Source organism: Suillus subaureus, assembly GCF_016647635.1.
Source record: "Suillus subaureus strain MN1 chromosome Unknown BJ212scaffold_10, whole genome shotgun sequence".
Classification (NCBI taxonomy): domain Eukaryota; kingdom Fungi; phylum Basidiomycota; class Agaricomycetes; order Boletales; family Suillaceae; genus Suillus; species Suillus subaureus.
The window spans coordinates 906,099-928,761 of NW_024538566.1; the positions used below are offsets into that span (position 1 = coordinate 906,099).

Consider the following 22,663-nt stretch of genomic DNA (forward strand, 5'->3'; position numbering starts at 1 on the left):
TCATTATTTTGCCGCATTGTGTTCGGAGTGCATCTACGGGTATGTCATCAAATTCTTCGAGGGGGACGGGGGCGGCTGGGAGTGAGGGGAGGTGAAAGAAAGGCCGTCATCATAGTCGAGGATGAGGGAAAATGCAAACACAACGGGTCAGTGTACCCAATGGCCACTAAAGAGATGGCCTTTCCGAGTGCTCAGTGGATCGCGAGCGTAGACGCATGACGCGCGAAACATAGCCCTCCTGAGCAGTCACACGGGTTCTGAGATCCTCCTCGTGTGTGCTTCTCTGCTATTAAAACGCATGTCTGGGCCTGCGGCATTCAAAAAGTCGTGACTCGCGATCGACTGAGCGTTTTCTTTGAATCTTTCAGCTTCCTTGCGCCCATCCTCATTTACGCGTCGCTTGCCAATTTTTATCCACCCCACCCACTTCTCATCTCCACTCTTTCGCGTTTCGGTCTGTATTCGCGCTTCTTTTCTGCCGAAGGTTTGTGTTTATTGATCCCCAGACGCGTCCCCTTGTCTGCGCTGATGTGGCATTGCCAGACCTTCCCATGTACAAAGCGAATCGAAAACGTAGACAGTTTCTCCCGATTCTTCAAAAGCCTTAATCCCTTTTTACTCTTCATTCTATCTTCGGAATAGCTAGCGTGTTGACCAACACAGGAAACAAAACTTGAAACGCCTGCAACAATCAGTCAAGTGACATTCTTCAAGTTGTTATGTTTCGATTTCTCTTGTGAGCGTTAAATAGTGTTCTAGAATGATAAGGGCGAGTCTTTGCGGCGCTTGTGGTATCATAGCCTTCGGCATGTGTTCCTGGTTGCGTGGTTGGTATCACTCGACCACTTCCAAGCACTGTATGCTAATAGCTATGCATTTCAAGCCGAGTTACTTAAGCCATGACGCGACGCGTATACACCAAGGTGGGTCCCACGACAGCCTCAACCGTACCATAAGTACTGATTGTCACGTTTTTGTATCAGAATCGACTTGTGTCCGCCATACATCTACGGGTGAGTGATCAGGTTAAATTTCACTTTCAGCCGACGGGTTCATATTTTGGGCCCTGCTGAAATGCATACAACAGCGTGTAACCGTGTCTGCCACTAGGCACTGCATCATGATTGATCGATGCTATGACGCCTACCCTGTTAACACATGCCCCATTCTCGATCGCACCCATAGCATTTGGTGCTTGCAAATACCTCAGACGCCCCTGCTATGCTAACTCGAGGAAACCGTAAATGAGTCGTGCGGGAATGAGAGTAATTGGTAGGAAATTTCACCTCACTCTTTTGGCATCACACCGAGTATCGGACGATATTACTGCGGTCACGGACCAATAGGCCATGTGGATGGCCCTGATAACTCAGGGCAGCGTTTTGCACCGCACAGAGAAGAAGACCATCAGCCCGAAACAGCGGAGAAAGAGAGACAATTGGCCTAACCTCACAATCCCGTCTTATGCTCCATTCAAAGGCTCCAAATTGTTGCGAAACAATTGTGGCTAAGGATCTCAAAGTCGAGTCTCAGGATGGCGCACTTCAATAAAACGGTTATGATAAAGAAATTATTGACGAAGGAAGATAGTCGTTTGATATGATCATGAACATTAGGCGGACTCGTCGTTCGACCAGTGCGCTTACCATGACCGAGACGACCGAACAGTCCGAGTCGATCTTAATTAACGTACTTTATGGCATCTAATGGTTGCCGGTGGGAGGGAGATCCTGTCCACTCTGTAAGCAACCCTTGAGACAGGTTTTTTTTAAGGTATGAAGTGAGCATAACCATCAACTAGGCGGTGTGACCGTCGGTAGGATCATTGGAGACCATTTATTGGACCCCGCACGGGCGCTTGTACAGCCTCGGCGTGGATATAGTGCAAAGTTTTAGTAATAATGGAATCTGCTTCTTACTGCTATCATTTCATTATCATTAAATAAATCTTCCTCGCTTCAACAGCACCGTCCACCAGCAGCACGATTCAGAAGCGCTGCGTACTGCATGCTATTCATAATTTAACGACTTCTTCACGACACCATGATGAGTAACCTCTTTGACCGCGGTATGTCCTCATCTGTTCGAACTCTCCCCTGTATCCGCACGTTCCTCTGGCTGGCTCTTTTGGTCGTGCGATACCCCCAATTTGTATGTGCAAGACCAACAAACGAAGTACTGCGACGCGATGGCAATAATGGAGGAGGAAGTAACGGGAACGGCGTTTCTACAAGCGTATGGGTGCGTACTATTCATCGTTGAGCCCCAACGCCAAAGCCATGCTTAAACCAGAGAATCAATCATCTAGATACCCGTGCTGATAGTCTCAGTCGTCGTTGCCGTGCTGACACTGATTGGATGCGTCAGGCGGGCTACGCAGGTAGAAGTTAGCGCAGGCGCAGCGGCGAGCACTCGGAACCAACCTGCTGGTCAGGCTCGCCCTGGAAGGCGCCGGAGGCCCGCACGGACTCCAAGTCAGATTTCTACAAAATCGCTTCCACCCTACATGCTGGAACCAGGCGACCAGGAGCTTGTCATCTACAGGTGTGTATACTTACGTACCTGTCGCACCCAGATTCTTTTGACACGGATATCACAGAGGACCCTTGAAGATGGAGGAGGAGGACCACGATCCTATGCAAATACCGGAAGAAGACGACGAGCACCCTGAAACAAGAGGGGCACATCGTAGCCTTGACCTCGAGTCGCACGGTACCACACAGCCGGATAACTCTGCTACAAATCTCATATATAACGTTTCTGGTGACGTAACAACGAGACGAAGTGTAGACGTCGCTAGCGTGGACACGTCGCATCAGTCGCAAGAAAGTCATTCTGAATTGTTACCATTGCACACTACACAAACGTCCGAAGACCCACGAGGAGAAGCGCCTCCGTACTTTGAGGTTGTCGGCCACGACACTCCTCGCACATTACCTAATGAGCCTACTGCATCGGAGACTTCCATCGTCGTCGATGATGTTGCCCCTGACCGGCGCTCTAGATTCAGCTTCCTTTTCAACCCCTTCGGGGGTTCATCACGACATCCGCCCATTTCGGTCTATAACAGGGTTGCCACTCCTGACCACGCTCGTAACGTTTCATCCCTCTCCGTGGCATCAACAAATAGTGGACATGGACGCAATCGTTCAGGCTCTCATTCGACGCTTTTGAAGACTTTCCGACCCCACGACCATTCCGTGCCTATGACATCCCCGTCAACCATCTCTTTGAACTCAATATCGGCACCTCTCACACATACTGTGATACGCTCGGAGTTCCGGGTGCCGAAAGGTGGCATGACGCCTGAGCAGATAAAACTCATCACCTCCAGGAATGCACTGGAAAGATTCGGTGTTCCATATGGTCCAGACGCTGTAGCATTTTCAGCATCAAGGTCTAATATGGCACCACCACCCGACTTCGACACCACTGTAGCAAGTTCGCCAGGCCAAGCAAGTGGACCACCATCAGCTGACCTTGACAACCCGGCTAGTACCAGCGCACTGGAGAGCGAGACAACAGGAAGTTCTGTCCATAACAGTGCTGCTGCGGATGAGGCTGGACAAACAACCTCACGTTCTATCATATCCGGATCACCTCCATCTTCCCCATCCGGAGTTGAGACAAAATTCCAATTGTCATCGTCATCACACTCACCGGTACCATCGGGTGACTCGCGCTCAAGTTCAGTGACATCCTTTGAAACAGCTGCTTCCGAGTTCTCGCGGCCTACTACACCGGTTACAGCACGACCTGGGACGCCAGTGACGGCTCGGCCCTTTGCATGAGAATATTTCAGTTGTGACTTTACTAGGACTTATTTCCTACCATTATCTGACGGTCATCTTGCTATATTCTGACCTTCCAACTTTCAGCTACTTACTTTGGATCTCTAAATTTGCTATGCTCATACATGTAGTTTTAGTTTTGCTTCCAATCGGTTTCCATCGAGGACGGTGTCATTATTCATAGAAACCAGTGCTAAACCGTTTTCCCACTGATATCACTCGCTACAACAATCTGATCGTGATCCTTCAGCTAAGCTCCGTGGTTTGACTATCCAAATTGCGGCTTTGGACGTGCGAGCGGTCTCATTTCCATTGGAGGGCTCGTAGGTCAACGCTCCACCTCCAGTGGATCGTTTCATCTCTTTGAGGAGCATTTTCACACTGGATCTATTTGTGGTCAATGTCGTCCATCCAAGTGCTGCTCCCCAAAGTATGCTTTGGACCGTGTGGACCGTGAGCTTCGGGTTTGCCAAAGCAACTGCCGGTGGTGGGATATCACCCTCGTCGTTACTTAGGTAAGGCGCAGCTGAGTGGCCAGGTGGACTTTGTGATTCCCGATGTCTCGAAATGTCTTCTTGAGATAGTATATTCCGACAGGTCGAGGTAAGGGACGTCATGAAAAGTGATGAAGGATTTGGCTGAAAGGACTTGAGAGAAGTGGCGTCAGGCTCTGAAGATGGGTACAACCTGATAGGTACTAGTGGAATAAAATTAGACGGGTATCGTGAATGCACCCAGAATTGATTATGAGTGGGTATGGTAGTCGTTTGAGAATATATGGAACAAGAGAGCAGTGCTTCGGCACGCTGACGTTCTTTCGTGCCCGCGATCTTGAACACGATCTGGAGACAACGTTGGCGAGCCTCTTGTGTCGTCCAAAATTGGATGTTTTGCAAATCAGGGGAGGTGGATCTCAAGCGATCGTGCATATCTTGCAAAAGACCCTTCTTCATCTCTTGTTGGGCTTGATCTGCCAACACTTTTGAGTGAATTCCAGAGTCCTCCCATGTGCTTGGAGCATCTGGAGAGTCAGAAAGCATTCGTACTCGCTGCTTTTTCCATTCCACGTATCGTTGCGGCGGGATAAATCGTGTGTTCGCATCTTCTGGATCACGAGGCAAATGAGAGTGAGTGGTATCAGAGATGAGCGCTATCAATGCCGAGAGATCGAGGTTGATATGAGTGGTGGGCTCGAAAACTATTGGCTGCGCGGAAGTGTTGTCCATCTCCTTTACGATGCCCTGCCTTTCGCCTAATTGGACATCTATGCCCATTCTCTGGAGACAGTCGATCGTGTACGCGATTCTAGGATCACTCGTTTCATGGTCGGTATCTGAGAGGGAAGGATCCAGTCGGGTTAGACGCATGGTAACCGAAGGAATTTCGTTGGAACTACAAGGGTTTGCCTTTGCAGCCTCCAGAAGTTCACGGCTCATGCGCAGCACAGAATTGTCAAACTCTTGGGATATCAATTTTTCGTTCTTCAGGGAAGAGTGCCCGTCGCCATCGTCCTCGTCAGAGCTGGTAAGATACGAGTCCATTTCGCAAAATTCCATTAAAATGCGACTGTTCTTTATCCTGGAAATTCGTCCAGAGTTATTCTAGGTGAAATGTTGGATAAACTTACGTATTGACTCTGATCCAACGTCTCCCGTTGTCAGCGACCACATCCACCTTGACGCCATGCTCTTTGGCTGAGCCATTCTTGGGCTTACGGGAGGCCTGAGGATGAGTGACGGTGTGGAATGTCCGGTATATAGCAACAGCTCCGCGAGCCTGAAGCAGTTCCTGCCACACTGCAACGGGATATGGTGCATTGGTCGAGAGAGGAAGAAGAGAAGTCGATTCTGGGTCATCGAGAAACTACTACACATCGATTAGAATCATTGAATGAATGAAAACATCCCTACAGTGGACTGGACACGCCTTTTGGAGAACTTGCAGGTCTCGTTTCACCTCCTCTCGCAGAAACCGCAACCCGGGTAATACTTCTCGGTTCTGAGTCTTTACTACACCCATTTCACCCATTTCTTCTCCTGATGAGTCGATGATTGGCAAGTCTTGGGATTCAGGCTCATATGAGTCCAGCCCAACGCTAACAGAGCGTAGGTAATCGCACAACTCGTAGAGTTCTTCGTGAGGTCTCGCCATTTGGCATAAGGATGATTTGCAGTTGGTATAACCACTTTGTGAGTCGGAAACGAAGTCCAGCACGCTAAAAATGTCGGAGAAGCCTCTGTGATTCCGGATTACATAACGCTAATGCACCTCTATCCCTGGCATCGTACGCAGACTCAACCGAGGGGGGAAAAGCCGCTTGCGTATTACAAGTTATCGGGTATGCATGACATACCTCCAAAGCCCGGACTTATCGAAGACCGTCAATAGTGAGCCAACACAGCAAATCGATAGCGAATGAAAGTGCTACACCTGGGTCCGAACCAGGGTTACGAAGACAAAGTAATAAGTGCAGTACAGATGCTATAGTAGACGTTAAATGGTATGGTATGGTAGTTGGTAGTGAAGATTGTCCGAACTGCCTTTCGTTGGGTGTGCGGGGCGTGAATGGGAGTATAGAAAACGTATAGTGTGATCCTGTGGCCCGTGGGGAAGTTCATCGGCAATGGGTGATCAAGGAAGCATAGCCGGTTATGTGCGGCGCCAAGTAGATGGACCACTCTTGCCCTTGGGAGGTGCAGCTCCCAGCATCACACCGCCTGTCAGGACAGTGGTCTTGCCACCGTCGTAGGGGGTAACTTCAGTCTTGGAGGTGTCTACAAAGACACGAGCCTGCTTTGCCTTCTCGCGGCGGGTAAGTTGGGACGACTGCTTGTTGCTCTTCTTAGACGACAAGGTAGAGGCAGTCGTGGCAGAGAAGCAGGAGCATAAGTCAGACGAGCAATAGCTGGAGCACGAATCGGTAGATATGGCAGAGAGAGGCGATTCAGAACGTGCAGGAGCAGAGAAATGGTTAACGACAGGGGTCATCCAAGTGGGTGCATTGATTTCAGTCAGCGATCAGGGCGAAAAGTTCTTCATCCTCTGTGCGGTCATTTTCCCAGAGCTGCTGGGCAAGTGTCTTAGATCTTGAGTTGTTGGGTGCCAGCTGGCTAAAAAGCGTATGGTGCGTGACGGACACAGCCTTAGCTATCGGCTCCTCCGCCCAGATCGTAATGAGCTTGGTACCCCTCCCGAACTGCACAGAGATGCATCCTGGATCGACATAGAAGTCGAACTCGCGTCCACCTAAGGCTGCAATCCAGTCGAACCAATGGACACTGGATGCAAGGCACGCGGTATATATGGCACGTGGAGGAAGGCGATTGGGGGAGAGAGTGAGGCAACGCTGGCCGGAACCACGAAGTGGTTCTTTGGGGGTCCATGTCGGGGCAAACAGTGCAATTAAGTTCGCCTCAAGCACAGACTGAAGCTTGTTGATGGTCGCAACAGGGTGCGTAACGGTAAGAGGTCGAGTGAGATAAGCGATAGCCTGAGTAAGAGTGATGGAAAGGCTGGATGTAGCAGTCATAATGACAGTCAACGACGAGAAAGTGATTGGAAAGATAGACTAGGTGGTAATAACCGAAATCGACCTGCGACGATAGATGAAACGCGCTGAAAGGATACGTGAGTATAAGATATAGTCTCGGCAGTCCTGAGTTTTGATTAAGACGAGGAGATTGAATCTGAGCAGAAGACCGAAGCGTCTGAATTGATATGAATGTCAAACGAGACCCTCAGAAGGGAGGAAAGCTGGCTCACTTAACAGACTATATGAAGAAGGGGACACAAAGCAGGTTAGTAGGAGAAGAGAGGGAAGTCAACAGAGATAACGAACCTAGCTGTGAGGAAAACGGTTGGGCTGTCAAAACCCGGAAGGATAGTCTGGGAGTCAACTGGTCCGCTGACCTTTATATGCGTTTCAGGCCTTAATGAAACAAATGAAAAGCCACGCTACCAGCAGAGTATCCTCCGTAAACGGTCACGAAGCGAGAACAAAAAGACTGCATGCATGTGTGAGTGACTTACGATGACACAAAAAGTTGCACAAGCGTCTTGATATCCCAATGACAGCCTGAGTGTTATATTATTGTTTATATCGCTTCATTTCTCTGGTCCTCGTCAGAAACATTCAAGCACTGATGTTCTTTAAATTTGGGTACAGGAACAAGCTTAATGGTGTCGACGCGACATAGTGCGGGTAATTCCGAAAGCTTATTCAATCTCCGCTCAAACCTTAAGTCCCTACCAGGCATATCATCAAGTTTTCAATCAGCGTATCGCCTGAGATATTCAATAACTTTGACAACGAAAACACCAAAAGCTCGTCAAAATGGTATGCTGCGTGTCCGTTCTACTTGTCCGACATCCTCACAGAATTTTGTTCAGACTCTTGCCGTCGATCTATTAAACCCCTCTGCAGAACATGAACGCAAGCAGCACAAGCTCAAGCGTCTCGTGCAATCTCCTAACTCTTATTTCATGGACGTAAAATGCCCAGGTGCGTCTCGTCGTGCCAGACCCGACACCACTAACCTCACCCGGTTATTTGTTTCAGGATGCTTTGCTATCACCACTGTATTCTCTCATGCACAATCAGTAGTTCTTTGTGGCTCGTGTGCAAGTGTCCTATGCCAACCTACGGGTGGTAAGGCAAGACTGATCGAGGGTATGTTATCTAATTACGATATTTTGTAATGCATTAACCTTTCGCAGGTTGCTCATTCCGCCGGAAAAATTAGATACTTCACTTGCACTCTTCATCTCTAGTGATAGTAGTGCAGGCTGGATGATTTTATGCGGCATTGTATCACTATTCTTCTTCAAAATTCATGGTCACAACGACACTACGGTAAGCAGGAATAGTGAATGCTGGGCCGTTCGTCACTTTTGGTTATCACTTCATTCGAGCAATACCTCAATATCATGGGTTCCCATGACGCATTATTCTGAACGAGTACGCCTCACGGATACTGTGTATTGCAGTTCGCTGATGGCTCAATGCCATCTACGGGAATAAGTAAGTTACCGTTCGAACCATTCCATTGACCAAAAAATCAGCACGAGTCGGAGGAGTTTCAAAAGTACTTCTGAGCTTTCTCCCCTTCCACTAGCAGCTTGTATCACGTTTTGTCGCTGGAAGGGTCTGCCCCGAGTACTCTCAGGGGTATCATGAAACTCGCCTGCTTCCTCAGTATTCACGGTCGCAATTAATCGGCGCAAACATGGCCCAATATTTTGGTCACAAGCATGGTCGAATCCGTAAAGGCATTGCTTCGTTCCGTATCAGTCCCGTCGTCTCAAAGTCACTCTGAGGTTCTGCTCGTACGACTAATGGTACCTTATTGGTGTGTTAGAAAAAATAACATACAAGTATTCGAGCGTGGCGAAATCTACAGATCTGACTTAGAAAGGAGGTATCTTTCCAAGAATAAGATGTCAGCGGCATTAGTGAACTCGATCACGCTCTTCTGTTTGTATCCTACGAAAGACATCACCTATCAGCACCATCACACGACATATATGAAAAGACATACCATGGCCCTCCATTTCGCAAATGACGAGCTCGGTATGCACATTCTTCGATACAACTTGGTACATGCTAACAGCTTCGTGCACAGTCACCCGACTATCGTTCTCACCATGGGTGATCAGGAGGGGTACCGTGATCTTCGAGGCGTTATTAATCGGCGAGATCCTGTCCAGGAACTCTCTGATTTCTGGGATGGTCTCGTCGCCATACTCACGTCTGCGTGCTGCTCGCCGGACAGCCGCAGTATTCTCCAGGAATGAAGGCCAGTGCCCAATTCCAAAGTTTTCGATGCCGCAGGCGAGCTTTGAGGAATAATGTGTCAGAGTCGCCTATATGCAGTGCCTGGACGTGAGAACGAGGTGTCTATTGAGAAGATAGATATCGCACCAAGGACATATATCCACCATCTTCGAATGGTGAGGGTCAATTTTTTGGTAGAGATCAACAGAAGGCTACTCACAGGACCCGCCTGCTACAGCAATGCGAGATGAATCCAATTCATTCTGCATGTTGGATGCAATGTAATCGAGCAACGCTCCAATGTCCCTGAGGAAATATGGGTTATCTGTCCCCGAGAAGGTGTAGATATACCGTACTTGACAGAATCTTCGCGTTTCAATACATCATCCGCAGCCATGTACTTCTTGCCATATCCCGAACTTCCGCGCACATTGGGGTAGATAACCGCAACTTTCAGCTCGTTCAATAGGTAACTATGCGTAGGCCTGCGGAAGTCTATCAGCCTACAGCTTACGCCGAGGAAAAAACATGACTAACGTGCGGTATTGGGCGGTAGCTTGAGATTCCGGGCCACCATGAATGTGAATAATAACTGGAGTCACTGATTGACCAGCCGGGCGGTAATATATGGCAGGGACTTCCAAGCCATCGAAGCTCTTGTATCTGATGAGAGTGGGCGGAACTTCATGTGCTACCACAGGTGGGGCTGCCTGTGCATATGGTAAGACAGAAGCGAGCACGTAGGCGTTTCCATTTTCATCTGTCTTGACATTGTTCAACAATGGAAGAAGATCCAAGTAGGTAATTCGCCCTCTAGAGTGGTATGATGTGAGATGCAGCGTTAATTCGTACGGCTTGTCATTGAGGTCATTCATTTGGAAGGTGAGCCAACCCCTTTCCCAGGTAACCTTGACCTCGATCACCGTGTTCTTGTGAAACCCAGATAAAGGCATGAAAAAGAGGGAGGTCCATCCCTCGACATTGACAGTAAATACGATGATGTCACTAGTGACCTTGAGGTCCTGAATTTCCCACAAAATTGGTCGTATGGCTTGAATTGCGGCACCGGAAGTGGTGATGTGGGTGACCAATGCCGTGTCAAGGTCGTAAGTGACGATTGAGGTAAAATCACCGTAACCATTCGTGGTGCAGTAGATCAAGTGGGGTTGATTAACGTTGTGGGAAAATACAGCATTGTCGAACGCGGTATCTTCTGCTTTCTCCGTCGCTCCTGGGAACTTGATTAGCTTGGGAGGTAACGCCTGTTCTCCAGAGATGTCGACAACATATAGAGCATTGTAACTCGAGCCATATCGTCTTATGATCAACAGATACTTGTCGTCAAGGGAAAAGCTCTGCGGGCTGTACATGGTCGTCCCTTCCCCAGTGCTTGGCGCGACTAAACGTGAGGACAGAGTGAAGGGAGAGGCGTCTGCCTTTGCGCCCGTATTGGAGCCTATGAGCCTAGTAACATACACTAGGGTATCCTTGTTGTTCTCTTTGTTCGACGCAAAGGCCATAAGACTGTCCCGCGAGATTCAATCAGATACGAACAGAACGAACGAAAATAGACATACTTATTTGTCTGAGACACTACAATTGAGCCGTATCTATAGTCGTCATGGGTCAGTCTCTCGATGCGTCCCAGGCCAGGCGCATTATCCAATTCTCCTTGTACTTTCGGAAGAACTTGGTCAGCAAGAGAATCCTCCCAGTAACGCCTAAGATTTTGGTCAGACAGGATCTTGGGTTGTACGTGGTACGTGCCATAGCTGAAAATGTTCATTTCCATTGAGATCCATAACCATGATAGCTCCTCCACGTCTGCGCACACCCCGCCAGTCATCCTCAAGAATTCCGCAGAACGTTGATATTGTCCTGCCGGAACCAATGTCAAAGTAGGTGAGCCGGCTCAGCTCGGTGCTGGAAGGATCTGTTGGCATGCGATACAGCTGAGTGACTTGGGCGTCTGCAGGACGGTGCGCAACGATGATGCCGCCTGGAACTTCTTTGCCATTGGCATCCTTGGCTGCCCGCTCAAAACCCGAGGTAGCAAAACCTTGCAAACCAGATATATCACATTGCGCTTCCAAGAATATAACCGCCACATACCTCGAGCAGCATCTTCATACTGCTTCATACCATCAAAAATGCGCTGCGGCACCGCCGGCAAGTTTACGGCCTTGATCTGCTTGGCGGGTCTAGTGAACTCCAAATCACCATAGTCGACAGGTGTGGCCATCTCGATTGCGAGCGTGGTTCTGCCGATTGTGGGGATAAATCACTTGTACTTATATCATTGAAAGGATATAAGTATAGTTAACGACCATATGCGTTCGGATCAACACATGATCGTGCGTGATGCAAAGGGCGCCTATGGCAATCTGCAATGATAACAGCTATATCACGAGGTGCCATGGTAGGGTCCTAGGACTTGTTAGTCTCGTGCAGTTAAGGATCGTCAGGGTTTTTTCTAAGAGGTCTAGGTTGGTCATTTATCATCTTCGTGGACTCGTGATGTTGGGAGAGAGTAACCTTTTACGGATAGTGGTTGTTTTGGCCTTGCACATTCGTTGCACATGACGGTCAAACTTAGGTGTGCATGAGCTCATGTGAGTGCTCGAGCGCTCAATTGTGGATATCCACCCAGTCCTCAGCCAACCTCACGCAGTACGGTTATAACAACGTTATTTTTGGTCCCGATTCGGAATCCCTCTGGCTCTGACCGCTACCTTGATAGCCTGAACATCAGTGGGCCGGTGAGTTCTTGTTTGTGATTTTACGCTGATTGCGGTGCTTTTACATGGTTAATAGATAAGACCAGATTATTCTTGCATGCGGTTTACACTTCAATATTTCAATTGCCATGTTTAGCCGGATTCTTCCTGTTTCCCGACTCGCGTTTCAAGATCTTCATCTCATCGATTGGACAGCATGCTGCGTGTGTGGTTTGACCAATGATTAATGATCTGCGAGGGCTTCTAAAGCCGATTCAACCAGGTGCTTCTCGTTGCGCAGGATACTGGGAAATCATCACCCTTCTTCTCTCAGCCTTTCCCAGCGTACACTATCATACACTTACCCAATGTCGAGCAACCAGGCGCAGATGAATGCTGTGTTGAGGAAATCGCTTATTGGGGAACATCTTAACACCCAATTTTACCTGTTTTCCACTCGTTCAAAGCGTGAGGGCAATATTACCAAACTTCAACCACTGTTTGCCGACGACGAAGTCCTTGTCGCGAGTTCAGAGTATTTTAGTGGCCGTGAGCCATTTTATATCTCTGTTACCGCTCTGTAAAATCCAACAGACAATTTCAGTACTTTCCGAAGAATCGCCAAATGATCCCAACTTGGTCGAATTCCAAGATCACCATCGTCAAGGAGGGGTTTCCCTCGATGAATATGACTATGCGTCTGATAGTGACCTCGACGAAGAAGAAGGGAAGGAGGAAACCAACGGATTCGTACAAGACAGTAGGTGAATTCACCTATACTGGAAAGGGATCACCTTATATCGATCTTTTTGAAGATGAAAAGTCTGAACTTCGCGTGAAAGTCTCTGCGGAACAAATACCTCAAACTCCATCGATCAAGGATTTCAACACCCAAGAGGTGCAACATGACACTATTTCGAGCCGCAGAGTATTGGTAATGGATACTGCATTCAAGACGTGGGCTTTACAAACCTAGCGCCCGGGTCGTTTGTTTATTAACTTGACATAGGTGGCAGGCTTTGTTATACTATCTGTATACCAATGAGATCATTTTCGCACCTTTGCGATCACAAGCAAGTCCGACGAAACATTCAAGCCTTAAGGAGCCTCCACCATGCTCGCCAAAGTCCATGTATCGCCTGGCATGTAAAGTACGTAACGTGTGACATTTGATACTATTCATGTGAACTGATACTTGGCATTGTACCAGATAAAGCATGTTGGATTGCAGACCAAAGCGCTTGCTGCGATACGATCTAGTCTGACTGAACACAATGTCCTACAGGAACTCTCTTCGTCTCTGACATCCAGGTTAGTTTGTCATGCCTTTTTCCACCATTGGCATGCCCACTTGTTTTCTGAAGGTTTCCTGCCATTCTTGAGGTGGAAGTCGATATTTTGTTCCAGCATATTGCTACTCCCACGGTCACAAAAGACTTTCCGATACTCATTCAAAGGATCGTCGGCGCTGGCAGTACCGGGTTTCCTCATGGGGCTGAAATCTTGACCAAACTCCATGAAAAAATGTTAAACCAACTAGTACTTCCCCGGGGGCGGAAAACCAAGCATAGCATGTTTTAATATGCTCTTACAACAGGGAATTCGACACACATAGACCCCTGAGGTCAACTCTACACGAAAATCACGTTTTCGTTGTTACGTCAAACCTGCTCCTCCCCACTTCCCGACATATGTTTTTAGATTTTCATCTCACGAATTAACCAAAGTGCTGCGTGCATAGGTCGACTTGCGAGGTCGTATGTCTGTACTACTACTATGACTATGACATCAGAATCTGGATACATCCTTTCCTGATTCTTAACTTTACGCCCGCCACTATCTCACTATCTCACAGTTTCACCTCGTGCTGAACACGAGCACTACTTCTAGTCCTTATCTGTGCGTCCGATTGCTTAAACTCCATCCTTTGTCCTCCTATGTACATTCCATTCGTTTCTCAGTCCTTCCCCTTTGACCTTCGTGTTGCATATAACACGACGCGTATCGTCTCAATCCGACCGTCATTCGGACACCTGTTTTTGACCCTAAGTATTAGGCTTGACATATAAATACGGTATCCTCGATATTATCGAAGTCTTTCGAAAATTCTATCTCCATCTCAATCGACCATTTCTGTTCTCGCTGTGTGCCTGTTAGCAGCTCTGCAATGTCGAGCAACCAGGCGCGGATTAATGCTCTGCTGAGGAAGTCGCTTACTGGGGAACTTCTTGACACCCAATTTTACCTCTTCTCCGTTCGATCGAAGCGTGAGGGCAACGTTATCAACCTTCAAGCATTGTTTGCCAATGACGAAGCCCTCACCGCGGGTTCAGAGTATTTCAATAGCTGTGAGCCATTTCGCAATTCTGTTACCACTCAGTCAAGTTCAGCAGACACTTTCAGTACTTTCCGAAAAGACGTCGAATGATTCTGCTGTGGTCGAATTTCAAGACTATCACCCTTGTGAAGGAGGGATCTCTCTCGATGAGTATGGCTATGCGTCCGATAGTGACCTTGATGAAGAAGAGGAGGAGACCGACGAAACTGTACAAGACAGTAAGTGGTTCCACCCATCTTGGCACACTTAGGTTGACCTGTTGAAGATGAGAAGTGTGCGGAAGTCTCTGCGGAACGAGTATCTCGAACGGTATCGACTAAGAGCTTTGCTACCAATGGGACGCAACGTATCATTCCAAGCCGCAGAGTCTTAGTAACAGACACTGCATTCAATACGTGCGGTTTACCAGCCTAGCGCTAGATTCTGTTGCTCATTGACTTTGCATAGCTGGCGGGCTTTATTAGACTATCTGTACACTGACGAGATCGTTTTTGCACCTTTGCGATCACAAGCCAGCAAGTCAGTAAAACGTCGCAGCCCCGGTGAGGCCCCACCATGCTCACCAAAGTCTATGTACCGGCTGGCATGCAAGGTGTGTCTCATGTAACTATTGATAATCCACGTGAACTCATACTGGGACCGTACCAGATAAAACACGACAAATTGCAGGCCAAAGCGCTTGCTGCGATACGCTCTAGTCTAACTGAGCACAACATCCTACAGGAACTCTCTTCGTCTTTAACATCCAAGTTAGTTGATTGTTCATATATCTGTGCTACCATGGGGGTGTTAACATGTCTTCGGAAGGTTTCCTGCCATTCTTGAGATGGAAGTCGAGATTTTATTCCAGAACATTGTTACTCCCACTATCATGAAAGACTTTCCGACACTTATTCAAAGGATCGCTGGCGCTAACCTTCCGCATGGGGCTGACATCCTGACCAAACTCCACGAGAAAATGTTAAGGCAGCACTACCCCAGAACTTCGTCACCTGTAGCCTGCACCTGCACCTGCACTCTGCACCTGCATCTGCACCTGTACCTGACAAGTGCTCGCCGCCAAGTGGTCCATTCAAATTCAACTGGGAAGAACCACAAAAACCGGTAGCAGTGTCGTGGACCTGACTACACTGTAGCCAAATTGATTATGTAGGTTCCTGCAGCATAACAAGGAACTTGTTTTCCTCTGATAGGCCGGAGTCAATCTGGCACTAGTCTGCAGAGCCAGCTAGATTAGCACGTCTCATGAGCAGATAAGATAGATGATTTACGAGCTTGGCTTCTATAGTTCGTAGTTGAGCCGAAGGACTTAACGTGGTACATGGCCAAATAAAATATTCACAGATATTAATAAGACATGACAGCAACCAGGCGGCCAGAGGCTCAAGGAAACTCTTCTTGAATGGATTCCCCAGACATCCACGTCCTCGCAGAGGCATCCGTCCCTTCTCCGCGTGTGAAACCCGCTCCACAAGCCTCTTCCATCCACACACAATTCTCCTACTCCCCTAGTGACGACGGAACAGACGAGAATCTCCTTATTCTTCTGCACGGGCTCGGTGAGCGCGGTGTCATACCACTTAGCTAGAGCAACTAATCCGAACGAAGTCATCGGTAAATAGGTGATACCAATGTCCCTTTCACGCGCATTGGGAGATCACTCAAGCTCCCTCAAACAGCCACCCTCGCGCTCCGCGCACCCGATCTGTACGTGTCTATTCGGCCATCCTGGTTGTATGTATATCGAGCTCAACAATGTATTAGTGTCCCCTTTCTGTACGAACAGGCTTTTCAGTGGTATCCTTCCTTCGATCAACTCGGTGACCTCATCGAACGGCCAGACCCCAGTCCCGCACTCAATCTTCTGAAGAATGTCTTGGGCCATTTGACGGGTGAATGTGGGTGGCCTCCACATCGCATCCACTTGTTCGGATTTGCACAAGGTGGAAGCGTTGCAGCCGAAGCATGTCTGCAGTGGTGGCGTCGCGAGCTAGAACTTTCATCACAGTCGCGCATGACTAGCAACGAGACCCCCGTGCGGCCCTTAGGTTCGCTCGTCACCATTTCTGGCCCGCTGCTCTCATACCCAACGCTCTCGAAATTATGCGAGACACCTGTTCTTGTTTTTCGCCGCCCACGTGAGCTCAAGAACGGGGCACTAAATTCATTCAGGAAGGGTTTCTCTCGAGTAAAGGATGTAGAGCGTGCGGGTGAGGGTATGCCACGCGCAAGCCTAAGGGAGGAATGGCAGCCAATCTTGGAGTTCTGGAGTGAGGTGCTCGGATGGCGCCCTGGGGATGGTCTGTATGAAGTTACGACGGGGACGTCGACTTAAGAACGAGCAATTTTCATATATCGCTTTTAAAATATTGAAGATCCAACCTTTACGTCGTCTTGGGAAAGGTGACGGGAATGTACAACCATGTATGAATGCATTGTGATTTTTGATATATTGGTCGTACTCTACATGAGCGTCACACTACTGGCGACATCTAGCGTGGTTGAGGCTTGTCGCATACTTCCACGCAGTTTCCATCAATATTGTCTCAATGTATGTGACCATCCAGAGCGCAGTGACGACATGGCAGATCATGCTTTGAGAGGCTATCAACATCGCTGGGGGTGATATGCATGAGGGATCAGAGAGAGCCTCGAATGATGGAACAACTCACCAAATATGAAACAATGTAGGGACCAAGCGACAAAGAATATGGGGGTGACTATTGACAACAGGTAGGACAACACGAAGTAGCTGCCTGGCTTAAATTGCTGATCATACTTAGGCCAGTCGGATATCAACAGTGCGATCATGGCGAGCATGAGCGATATAAAGAGCAGACAATGAGGAACGGGTGATGTATAGTCAAAATATGGCACAGGAGAGCCAGTAGTGACGAAAATACCACTTATAGCGAGGAGCACGCCTGCCTTTTTGAAAGTATGTCAGCGCCGGATTCAGCTCGCGCGGAGTCAGATAATTTACTCAGTAGTGATAGTGCTGGCCAGGAAAGAGCATGACCTGCTCCTAACGGTTTCGAACGCTTGCTGTGATTGGAGGGACTTCCGATGATCTTCAAGATCTGGGCGTCCAAGTGCCAAAAAGCAGAGTACCCTCGTCAAGAGGGACATGTAACGAAGGGCCTCTGGGAGGGGCTGTTCTTCGACAAGTGTTCTTTGGTCAGTAGTGACATAACTTGAGAGGTAAGTGTAGTTTAATGATACACCAAGAAATCCTAAGTTTTGAAAGCACACCTCAGTGGAATAGATTGAGGTCATGGTGATGAAGGGAGCAGTACGGGTGGGCTAATACGCTCCCCATACTGACAGGAATTATATATGCCCTTCCGCATGCTGAACGCATAAGGATGAAGATCAGTGATAGAATGCAGGGATTGTTCATATATATTATTGTGATAACCGTTGGACCGGATTGGCTGTCAAGCTGGATTGAATCCGCGTTTCTCCAAAGGACCGAAGGAGTGGAGAAACGAGCAACAGCACAGCCATGACGTTGGGCGCAACTCGCCGGCGGTATCTTGTGCTTAGAAACTCGTTACAGAAACCTTTGCCAATGAAAATCGTTCATCGACATCGTTCATTTGTCGAGTGTCAGCCCACTCGACCTGTACATGGAATTCGGGTCAGTGTCACGGTCGCTGCTAGGTAAAATCTGTTTATTTTCTTTGAACATGCACAACCATCAATGATCAGACCCACAGGCCCGGCAGAAGAGGCCAGCGTACAGGTTACTTACAAGCAACGCATGCAGAAGGTCCGAAAACATGCGTAGCGGCTAGCCTCGGGGATCCCTGTCTCCTTCGCACCTGTGAGCCACGAATGCTCTGGTGTGAGGCGTACCCCTACCAGTCCGCCGTTCCCGCTCGTCGTGTTGGACGTGGACTCCATCGATGAGATGGCTAATTATGTAATACAGTGCGATGCCATGGCCGGTAAGTAGACCGGGTTACATGAACACGTTCTAACAAGAAAATCTTGCATATCGCTTCTAAAGTTTAATGAAGAATTACACTGCGCAGACTCAAGCATATGTACATGGCGCAGATATCGGTACAGCTATGCAATGGATATATTGTGATCCCTAATATATTGGTCGTATGCTGCATGAGCGTCGTCAACGAGCTCGAGCAAAAGCTTCTTTTCCCGTTCGTCCAGGTCGCCCGTTGACTCATTGTCCCCATACATGAAGTGCGTGCTCTTCTTCCTGATGTTCTCCACGACAAACTCAGACCACGCCTTCCACGGTCTTGGCCTGATGGGGACAATTTCCTGGAGGACTTGCGTAGGTGCCGTGCCAGACTCCCAACAGAGCGCTAGGCACGCCAGAACGGCAGCGGATGCTCTAGAACTGGCTTGGTACGTTTTCACCTCCGGAGTATTCAGTAGGGTGATGAGGGCACTTGATTGCACATCATCTTCCTTTGCTGATAGATATAGGTTACATCCCCCAGACACTAGGAGCGACAACAGGAACACGAGTTGCCCTGGTAGCGACCCGAAAGGTATGAATACGACTTGTAGGGTAACTTGCAACAATGCTATGACTGCGCAGAGAAGGAGGGCGCAACCCCCTCCTTTGAGCTTCAATCGCAGTTTTCCCTTGGTCACAGCGTTTACGTCCTCCTCGTTGCCCCTCAATATCACGATGCGATTATCCGACAGTAGCATACCGTCTCCAGGTGGAACTCCATCCGCCGGTTTGAGCCGTTCAAGGGTGATTTTCCCAGTGCACATAATGAAAGAAGTGATTCCAGAGGAGATCATCCCGAGCAGAATCATCTTGAAGGACAGCCAGTCCTCAACACTGGCACAAATGGCGCAAGCTGCGATGCTAGTGGCGCTAGCGATTATGGGTAATGAGGAGTAACGAGAACTTCTTGGGGGAAGCGTGTCATTTCCCGTCCGCACTTTCTCCTTGAAGTCCACGATTATCAATTGCATCGGCGTCGGGCTAAACCTCTGACCCACGACCACTGGCTTGCACTCCTTGTCCCTCCAGTTGCTGTTATTAAGCACGTGCGCGAGATGGCGAGTATGTTGCATGACCGTTCCTGACCGCGATGCAATGTATTTGGGCCCTTTCTTGCCATCTAGGCCGAGGGAGAGCGAGAGTCTCTCTGAATACGATGAGATGGAACCCTGCAACAATGTTCTAACCAGCTCCCACACAATTGCATGGCTTCCAGGTGCGTTGTACCATCCATGCCACATACGACCATATAGCGGTTGTAATGCAAGCACAGATACGGCTGCTTTGCCTCCGAAAAAAATTGCTATTCCAGACGCGACATCCAGGTCGAAATGCGACCACGATAATCGAGAGGAAGGAGAGGCATTGGTGAGGAAACTGAGGGGCGACTCAAGGGGCATGATATCCTTGTAGAAAGGGAATTGGCCAGCCCTTTCGTTTTAAGTATTTCTTGTATGGCTCGGAGGACCCTGAGTAACCATCATGCCATAATGGACACTCAGCACAGGTTTGAGATGGGGTAGGTGCGCGGAACTTCAGCCCCGCCGAAGACCTCCAACCAGAAATACCCGCGCGCTACGGCTCATGAGTCGAACTGGTAGGGTCTGCTTCGAGTTAGTGTAACACTTCTTCAGGATCCAGTGTGGTTAGTCCTTAGTCAAGGCTGTGATCTGTTTTAGGCACAACCAATGATACTTACCCACAGGAACCACTGTTGCTGTTTAAATAATGCAATCCTTCATAATTGAGGTATGGGGCTATGTCGATACCGTAACCGGTACATAAGTACTGGAAGTTGTACTAGTACCCGGGGTATTAGTATACTCCATGTACTTGTACTCTAGGTAAAAGTCGGCCACATCCACTAAATCAAAATTCTGACTCGGGAATAGATACAGCTACCGTTATGATATAGTCCACTTCAAGCGTCGCCTCAGAGACGCGAACATGTCCCTTTCGGATGTCGACCTCAATCTGCTTGTCTGGCATCGTCTCAATCAAGAAATCAGCCCTACTATTCTTGATGTCGTTCATGTTGACGGAGTAGTTTTGAATGATAGAACACACAGGACACCCAGTTCCACCTCCGCCCAGCTGAACATAAGGGGCGGTGGAATTCCTCTGTGGGAATCTGTGGTTGTTGGTCCCCCCGGAAGTATGGGAGAGAGACAGTGAACGAGAAGATAGTGAACGAGGAGAAATAGGATTAGATTGGGGGAAAGTGAGGGAAGATAGCGCAAGAGGAGAAATTGGATCGGTTTGGTTGCTAGATAGGGTGGAAGTAGGGGAAGACATCAGAAGAGAGGCGTCATTGACAGCTCGACGGAAAAGTCGCGAAGTGTCGACATATTTGTGTAGGTCAGCATTTGTGAGGAGGTGTACCCAAGGACGGTGATATTCGATCCCAATGAGAAGGACCGTTACTTCGCCACGTGGGCCCTGCGAGTAAACGCAGCCACATTGCATGTTATCTGAAAGCTCGATCCGAGTGTAGGGATCAAGAACTCGGTAGCCACTCCCCTGACCCACATCATGGCGGCCTCCCGGCTTAGGGCATACATAGTAACCGCCGTGCTCCCAAACGGAATCTGTAGACTGAAAAGTGAAGAATTGTCGGCGATTAATGGTTGGTAGTGTATTATGGTCGACCACAATACGTATTGTACGCGGGGCAAGGCCTTCGAGATCTGCGGACTCGAGTTTTTGAAGTTTTGTGGGCGAAGTCCGAAGAAAATCATCGCAACCAGGTCTTTCTTTCAAGTAGATCCCGTAGGGAAACTCCTGGTCTTCCCTGTGGCATCTTAGGACAGCAAGCCACGCATCTCCAACTCGCTTCATAGGAAGAGTGATGTGAATGCCGTCATTCAAAATGGAATAGCCACGCGGCAGGTCACGAAAGGGGCTACGACTCCCTGCAATGCGAAGAAGATGGCTGATAAAATGGGAATGCTCGATGACGAGGACCGGAGAAGCCCACGAGAAAACGTCAGGTGCAGATGCCAACAGTCCGCGATTTCTGACAGAATTAGGATGTGCCAGTGAATCGTGCCAGGCGAAAATGGTTTGATCATCCGATGATTTCATGATCTCGAGCTGCAGGCGCCTGAAAGCCTTCTCTCCTTCTCCGTAAATGATAGGCATGTGGATGCCAAATAGCCCCATCAAAGAATAAGCTCTGTCTTCTACTTTCTGTGTCTTTCGTCCTGCAGCCCATGACATCTTCTCCGCGATACTGGGATTGCATGGGTTACCCAGCAGAATATCTTGACGAATGTGGGTGATTTTATTCAGGATACGCGCAAATGTTGCCTTGCTCCCGATCTTAATCCAGTGCTTGTTAAAGAAATAGACATTATCTGGAGCGATTAGCTCTTGTAAAGTCCATCCTCTTTGGAACCAATCAGCCTTTTCGAGAGCAGATTGAAGGTCCCCATCGTCATCGACATCGTGCAAGTAAACGTAGCACACAGCGGAGTCTTGATACCATGCGTACATGGAATTGATCGCTTCTGATAACTCGGCACTGCTGGTCTTATCAATGCAGCAAGTGTCGATCCAGATATGCTCAAGACCAGCTCGAGATGCATGATCGCGCGCTCCTCGGAACTTCTCATAGCCTTGTTTGCTTTGAACGTTGGGAGGGAAGGTGGGTTCCTTGAAGTAGATTGATGGTAAACACCGCAAGTAGAAGCTCGAACGAAATGACATACCGCATAATTGCCGTGAGGGCCTTCGCTAGGAGGAACTTGCGTGCGTTGCAAGTCTTGGAAAGATATTTCTTCACAGTCGGCGAACCATCGGTGAGATAAGATGGCGTAAGGTCGCACAACTGTGGGCGTTTCTAATATTAGTTTCTCGGTATGTAGCAGTCGCATCGTTCGCTCTGCTGTGTGGTTAATTCCAATCCCTTGACTTGGAGTTGCAGTCAAAGCAGAGACTCACCGCCAGACGGATGATATTGGACAAAGGGCACGAAGGAAGACCGGTATGGAACAACGAAAAGGCCGCTACTAAAGAACATTTCTCAGCGTCCATCAGCATCAGAATAGAACTTAA

General features: G+C 48.6%; 11 protein-coding genes across 11 annotated transcripts; 5 read left to right on the forward strand and 6 right to left on the reverse strand.

Annotated features, from left to right (window-relative positions):
* Positions 1-1,909: 1,909 nt before the first annotated feature.
* BJ212DRAFT_81203 (uncharacterized protein) lies at positions 1,910-3,899 on the forward strand. Its single transcript, XM_041344121.1, has 3 exons — positions 1,910-2,241; positions 2,309-2,544; positions 2,600-3,899. Exons 1-3 carry the CDS (start codon positions 2,044-2,046, stop codon positions 3,789-3,791), a joined length of 1,626 nt encoding a protein of 541 aa, XP_041194923.1. The 5' UTR covers positions 1,910-2,043; the 3' UTR covers positions 3,792-3,899.
* A 107-nt stretch (positions 3,900-4,006) lies between these two features.
* Positions 4,007-5,942, reverse strand: BJ212DRAFT_1268181 (uncharacterized protein; the record flags this gene model as incomplete). Its single annotated transcript, XM_041330715.1, has 3 exons — positions 4,007-5,369; positions 5,419-5,654; positions 5,709-5,942. 3 exons carry the CDS (start codon positions 5,940-5,942, stop codon positions 4,007-4,009), a joined length of 1,833 nt encoding a protein of 610 aa, XP_041194924.1.
* A 498-nt stretch (positions 5,943-6,440) lies between these two features.
* BJ212DRAFT_1298486 (uncharacterized protein) lies at positions 6,441-7,320 on the reverse strand (the record flags this gene model as incomplete). The annotated part of the gene is made up of 2 exons (XM_041332700.1): positions 6,441-6,696; positions 6,929-7,320. 2 exons carry the CDS (start codon positions 7,318-7,320, stop codon positions 6,441-6,443), a joined length of 648 nt encoding a protein of 215 aa, XP_041194925.1.
* Positions 7,321-8,129: 809 nt separating this feature from the next.
* BJ212DRAFT_1268165 (ribosomal protein S27-domain-containing protein) lies at positions 8,130-8,533 on the forward strand (the record flags this gene model as incomplete). Its single annotated transcript, XM_041330712.1, has 3 exons — positions 8,130-8,292; positions 8,350-8,460; positions 8,508-8,533. The coding sequence occupies 3 exons, from the start codon at positions 8,130-8,132 to the stop codon at positions 8,531-8,533; spliced, it is 300 nt and encodes a 99-aa protein (XP_041194926.1).
* A 175-nt stretch (positions 8,534-8,708) lies between these two features.
* On the reverse strand, positions 8,709-11,984 carry BJ212DRAFT_1345002 (Alpha/Beta hydrolase protein). The gene is made up of 9 exons (XM_041335283.1): positions 11,677-11,984; positions 11,332-11,623; positions 11,142-11,285; positions 10,102-11,088; positions 9,921-10,049; positions 9,785-9,870; positions 9,712-9,731; positions 9,329-9,653; positions 8,709-9,273 (listed from the first exon to the last, which is right to left on the reverse strand). The coding sequence occupies exons 1-9, from the start codon at positions 11,804-11,806 to the stop codon at positions 9,185-9,187; spliced, it is 2,202 nt and encodes a 733-aa protein (XP_041194927.1). The 5' UTR covers positions 11,807-11,984; the 3' UTR covers positions 8,709-9,184.
* Positions 11,985-12,649: 665 nt separating this feature from the next.
* On the forward strand, positions 12,650-13,862 carry BJ212DRAFT_1298488 (uncharacterized protein; the record flags this gene model as incomplete). The annotated part of the gene is made up of 6 exons (XM_041332701.1): positions 12,650-12,830; positions 12,886-13,041; positions 13,097-13,238; positions 13,291-13,432; positions 13,492-13,592; positions 13,646-13,862. The coding sequence occupies 6 exons, from the start codon at positions 12,650-12,652 to the stop codon at positions 13,860-13,862; spliced, it is 939 nt and encodes a 312-aa protein (XP_041194928.1).
* Positions 13,863-13,998: 136 nt separating this feature from the next.
* Positions 13,999-15,956, forward strand: BJ212DRAFT_82134 (uncharacterized protein). The gene is made up of 6 exons (XM_041344144.1): positions 13,999-14,629; positions 14,685-14,837; positions 14,885-15,014; positions 15,067-15,211; positions 15,268-15,368; positions 15,427-15,956. Exons 1-6 carry the CDS (start codon positions 14,449-14,451, stop codon positions 15,725-15,727), a joined length of 1,011 nt encoding a protein of 336 aa, XP_041194929.1. The 5' UTR covers positions 13,999-14,448; the 3' UTR covers positions 15,728-15,956.
* Positions 15,957-15,979: 23 nt separating this feature from the next.
* BJ212DRAFT_1345033 (uncharacterized protein) lies at positions 15,980-17,076 on the forward strand. The gene is made up of 3 exons (XM_041335284.1): positions 15,980-16,178; positions 16,242-16,326; positions 16,384-17,076. The coding sequence occupies exons 1-3, from the start codon at positions 16,022-16,024 to the stop codon at positions 16,952-16,954; spliced, it is 813 nt and encodes a 270-aa protein (XP_041194930.1). The 5' UTR covers positions 15,980-16,021; the 3' UTR covers positions 16,955-17,076.
* BJ212DRAFT_81284 (uncharacterized protein) lies at positions 17,027-17,534 on the reverse strand. The gene is made up of 2 exons (XM_041344123.1): positions 17,292-17,534; positions 17,027-17,235 (listed from the first exon to the last, which is right to left on the reverse strand). Exons 1-2 carry the CDS (start codon positions 17,437-17,439, stop codon positions 17,099-17,101), a joined length of 285 nt encoding a protein of 94 aa, XP_041194931.1. The 5' UTR covers positions 17,440-17,534; the 3' UTR covers positions 17,027-17,098.
* A 1,570-nt stretch (positions 17,535-19,104) lies between these two features.
* BJ212DRAFT_1223358 (uncharacterized protein) lies at positions 19,105-19,476 on the reverse strand (the record flags this gene model as incomplete). Its single annotated transcript, XM_041329419.1, has 1 exon — positions 19,105-19,476. A coding segment is annotated over one exon (372 nt), but the record flags the coding sequence as incomplete, so codon positions are not given.
* Positions 19,477-20,476: 1,000 nt separating this feature from the next.
* BJ212DRAFT_1479372 (uncharacterized protein) lies at positions 20,477-22,482 on the reverse strand (the record flags this gene model as incomplete). Its single annotated transcript, XM_041339864.1, has 2 exons — positions 20,477-22,261; positions 22,318-22,482. The coding sequence occupies 2 exons, from the start codon at positions 22,480-22,482 to the stop codon at positions 20,477-20,479; spliced, it is 1,950 nt and encodes a 649-aa protein (XP_041194933.1).
* Positions 22,483-22,663: the final 181 nt, after the last annotated feature.

Bases quoted from the DNA above. Each gene is read 5' to 3' on its own strand.
- BJ212DRAFT_81203 (XM_041344121.1), top strand. From the start codon at position 2,044: ATGATGAGTAACCTCTTTGACCGCGGTATGTCCTCATCTGTTCGAACT. The intron at 2,242-2,308 runs GTGCGTACTATT...TCAATCATCTAG, and splicing joins GCGTTTCTACAAGCGTATGG to ATACCCGTGCTGATAGTCTC. The intron at 2,545-2,599 runs GTGTGTATACTT...CGGATATCACAG, and splicing joins CAGGAGCTTGTCATCTACAG to AGGACCCTTGAAGATGGAGG.
- BJ212DRAFT_1345002 (XM_041335283.1), bottom strand. From the start codon at position 11,806: ATGGCCACACCTGTCGACTATGGTGATTTGGAGTTCACTAGACCCGCC. The intron at 11,624-11,676 runs GTATGTGGCGGT...CTGGTTTGCAAG, and splicing joins GTATGAAGATGCTGCTCGAG to GTTTTGCTACCTCGGGTTTT. The intron at 11,089-11,141 runs GTATGTCTATTT...CTCGCGGGACAG, and splicing joins GTAGTGTCTCAGACAAATAA to TCTTATGGCCTTTGCGTCGA.
- BJ212DRAFT_82134 (XM_041344144.1), top strand. From the start codon at position 14,449: ATGTCGAGCAACCAGGCGCGGATTAATGCTCTGCTGAGGAAGTCGCTT. The intron at 14,630-14,684 runs GTGAGCCATTTC...AGACACTTTCAG, and splicing joins TTCAGAGTATTTCAATAGCT to TACTTTCCGAAAAGACGTCG. The intron at 15,212-15,267 runs GTGTGTCTCATG...GGACCGTACCAG, and splicing joins TGTACCGGCTGGCATGCAAG to ATAAAACACGACAAATTGCA.
- BJ212DRAFT_1345033 (XM_041335284.1), top strand. From the start codon at position 16,022: ATGGATTCCCCAGACATCCACGTCCTCGCAGAGGCATCCGTCCCTTCT. The intron at 16,179-16,241 runs GTGAGCGCGGTG...ATCGGTAAATAG, and splicing joins TATTCTTCTGCACGGGCTCG to GTGATACCAATGTCCCTTTC. The intron at 16,327-16,383 runs GTACGTGTCTAT...ACAATGTATTAG, and splicing joins GCGCTCCGCGCACCCGATCT to TGTCCCCTTTCTGTACGAAC.
- BJ212DRAFT_81284 (XM_041344123.1), bottom strand. From the start codon at position 17,439: ATGCTCGCCATGATCGCACTGTTGATATCCGACTGGCCTAAGTATGAT. The intron at 17,236-17,291 runs GTGAGTTGTTCC...TATCACCCCCAG, and splicing joins CCTACATTGTTTCATATTTG to CGATGTTGATAGCCTCTCAA.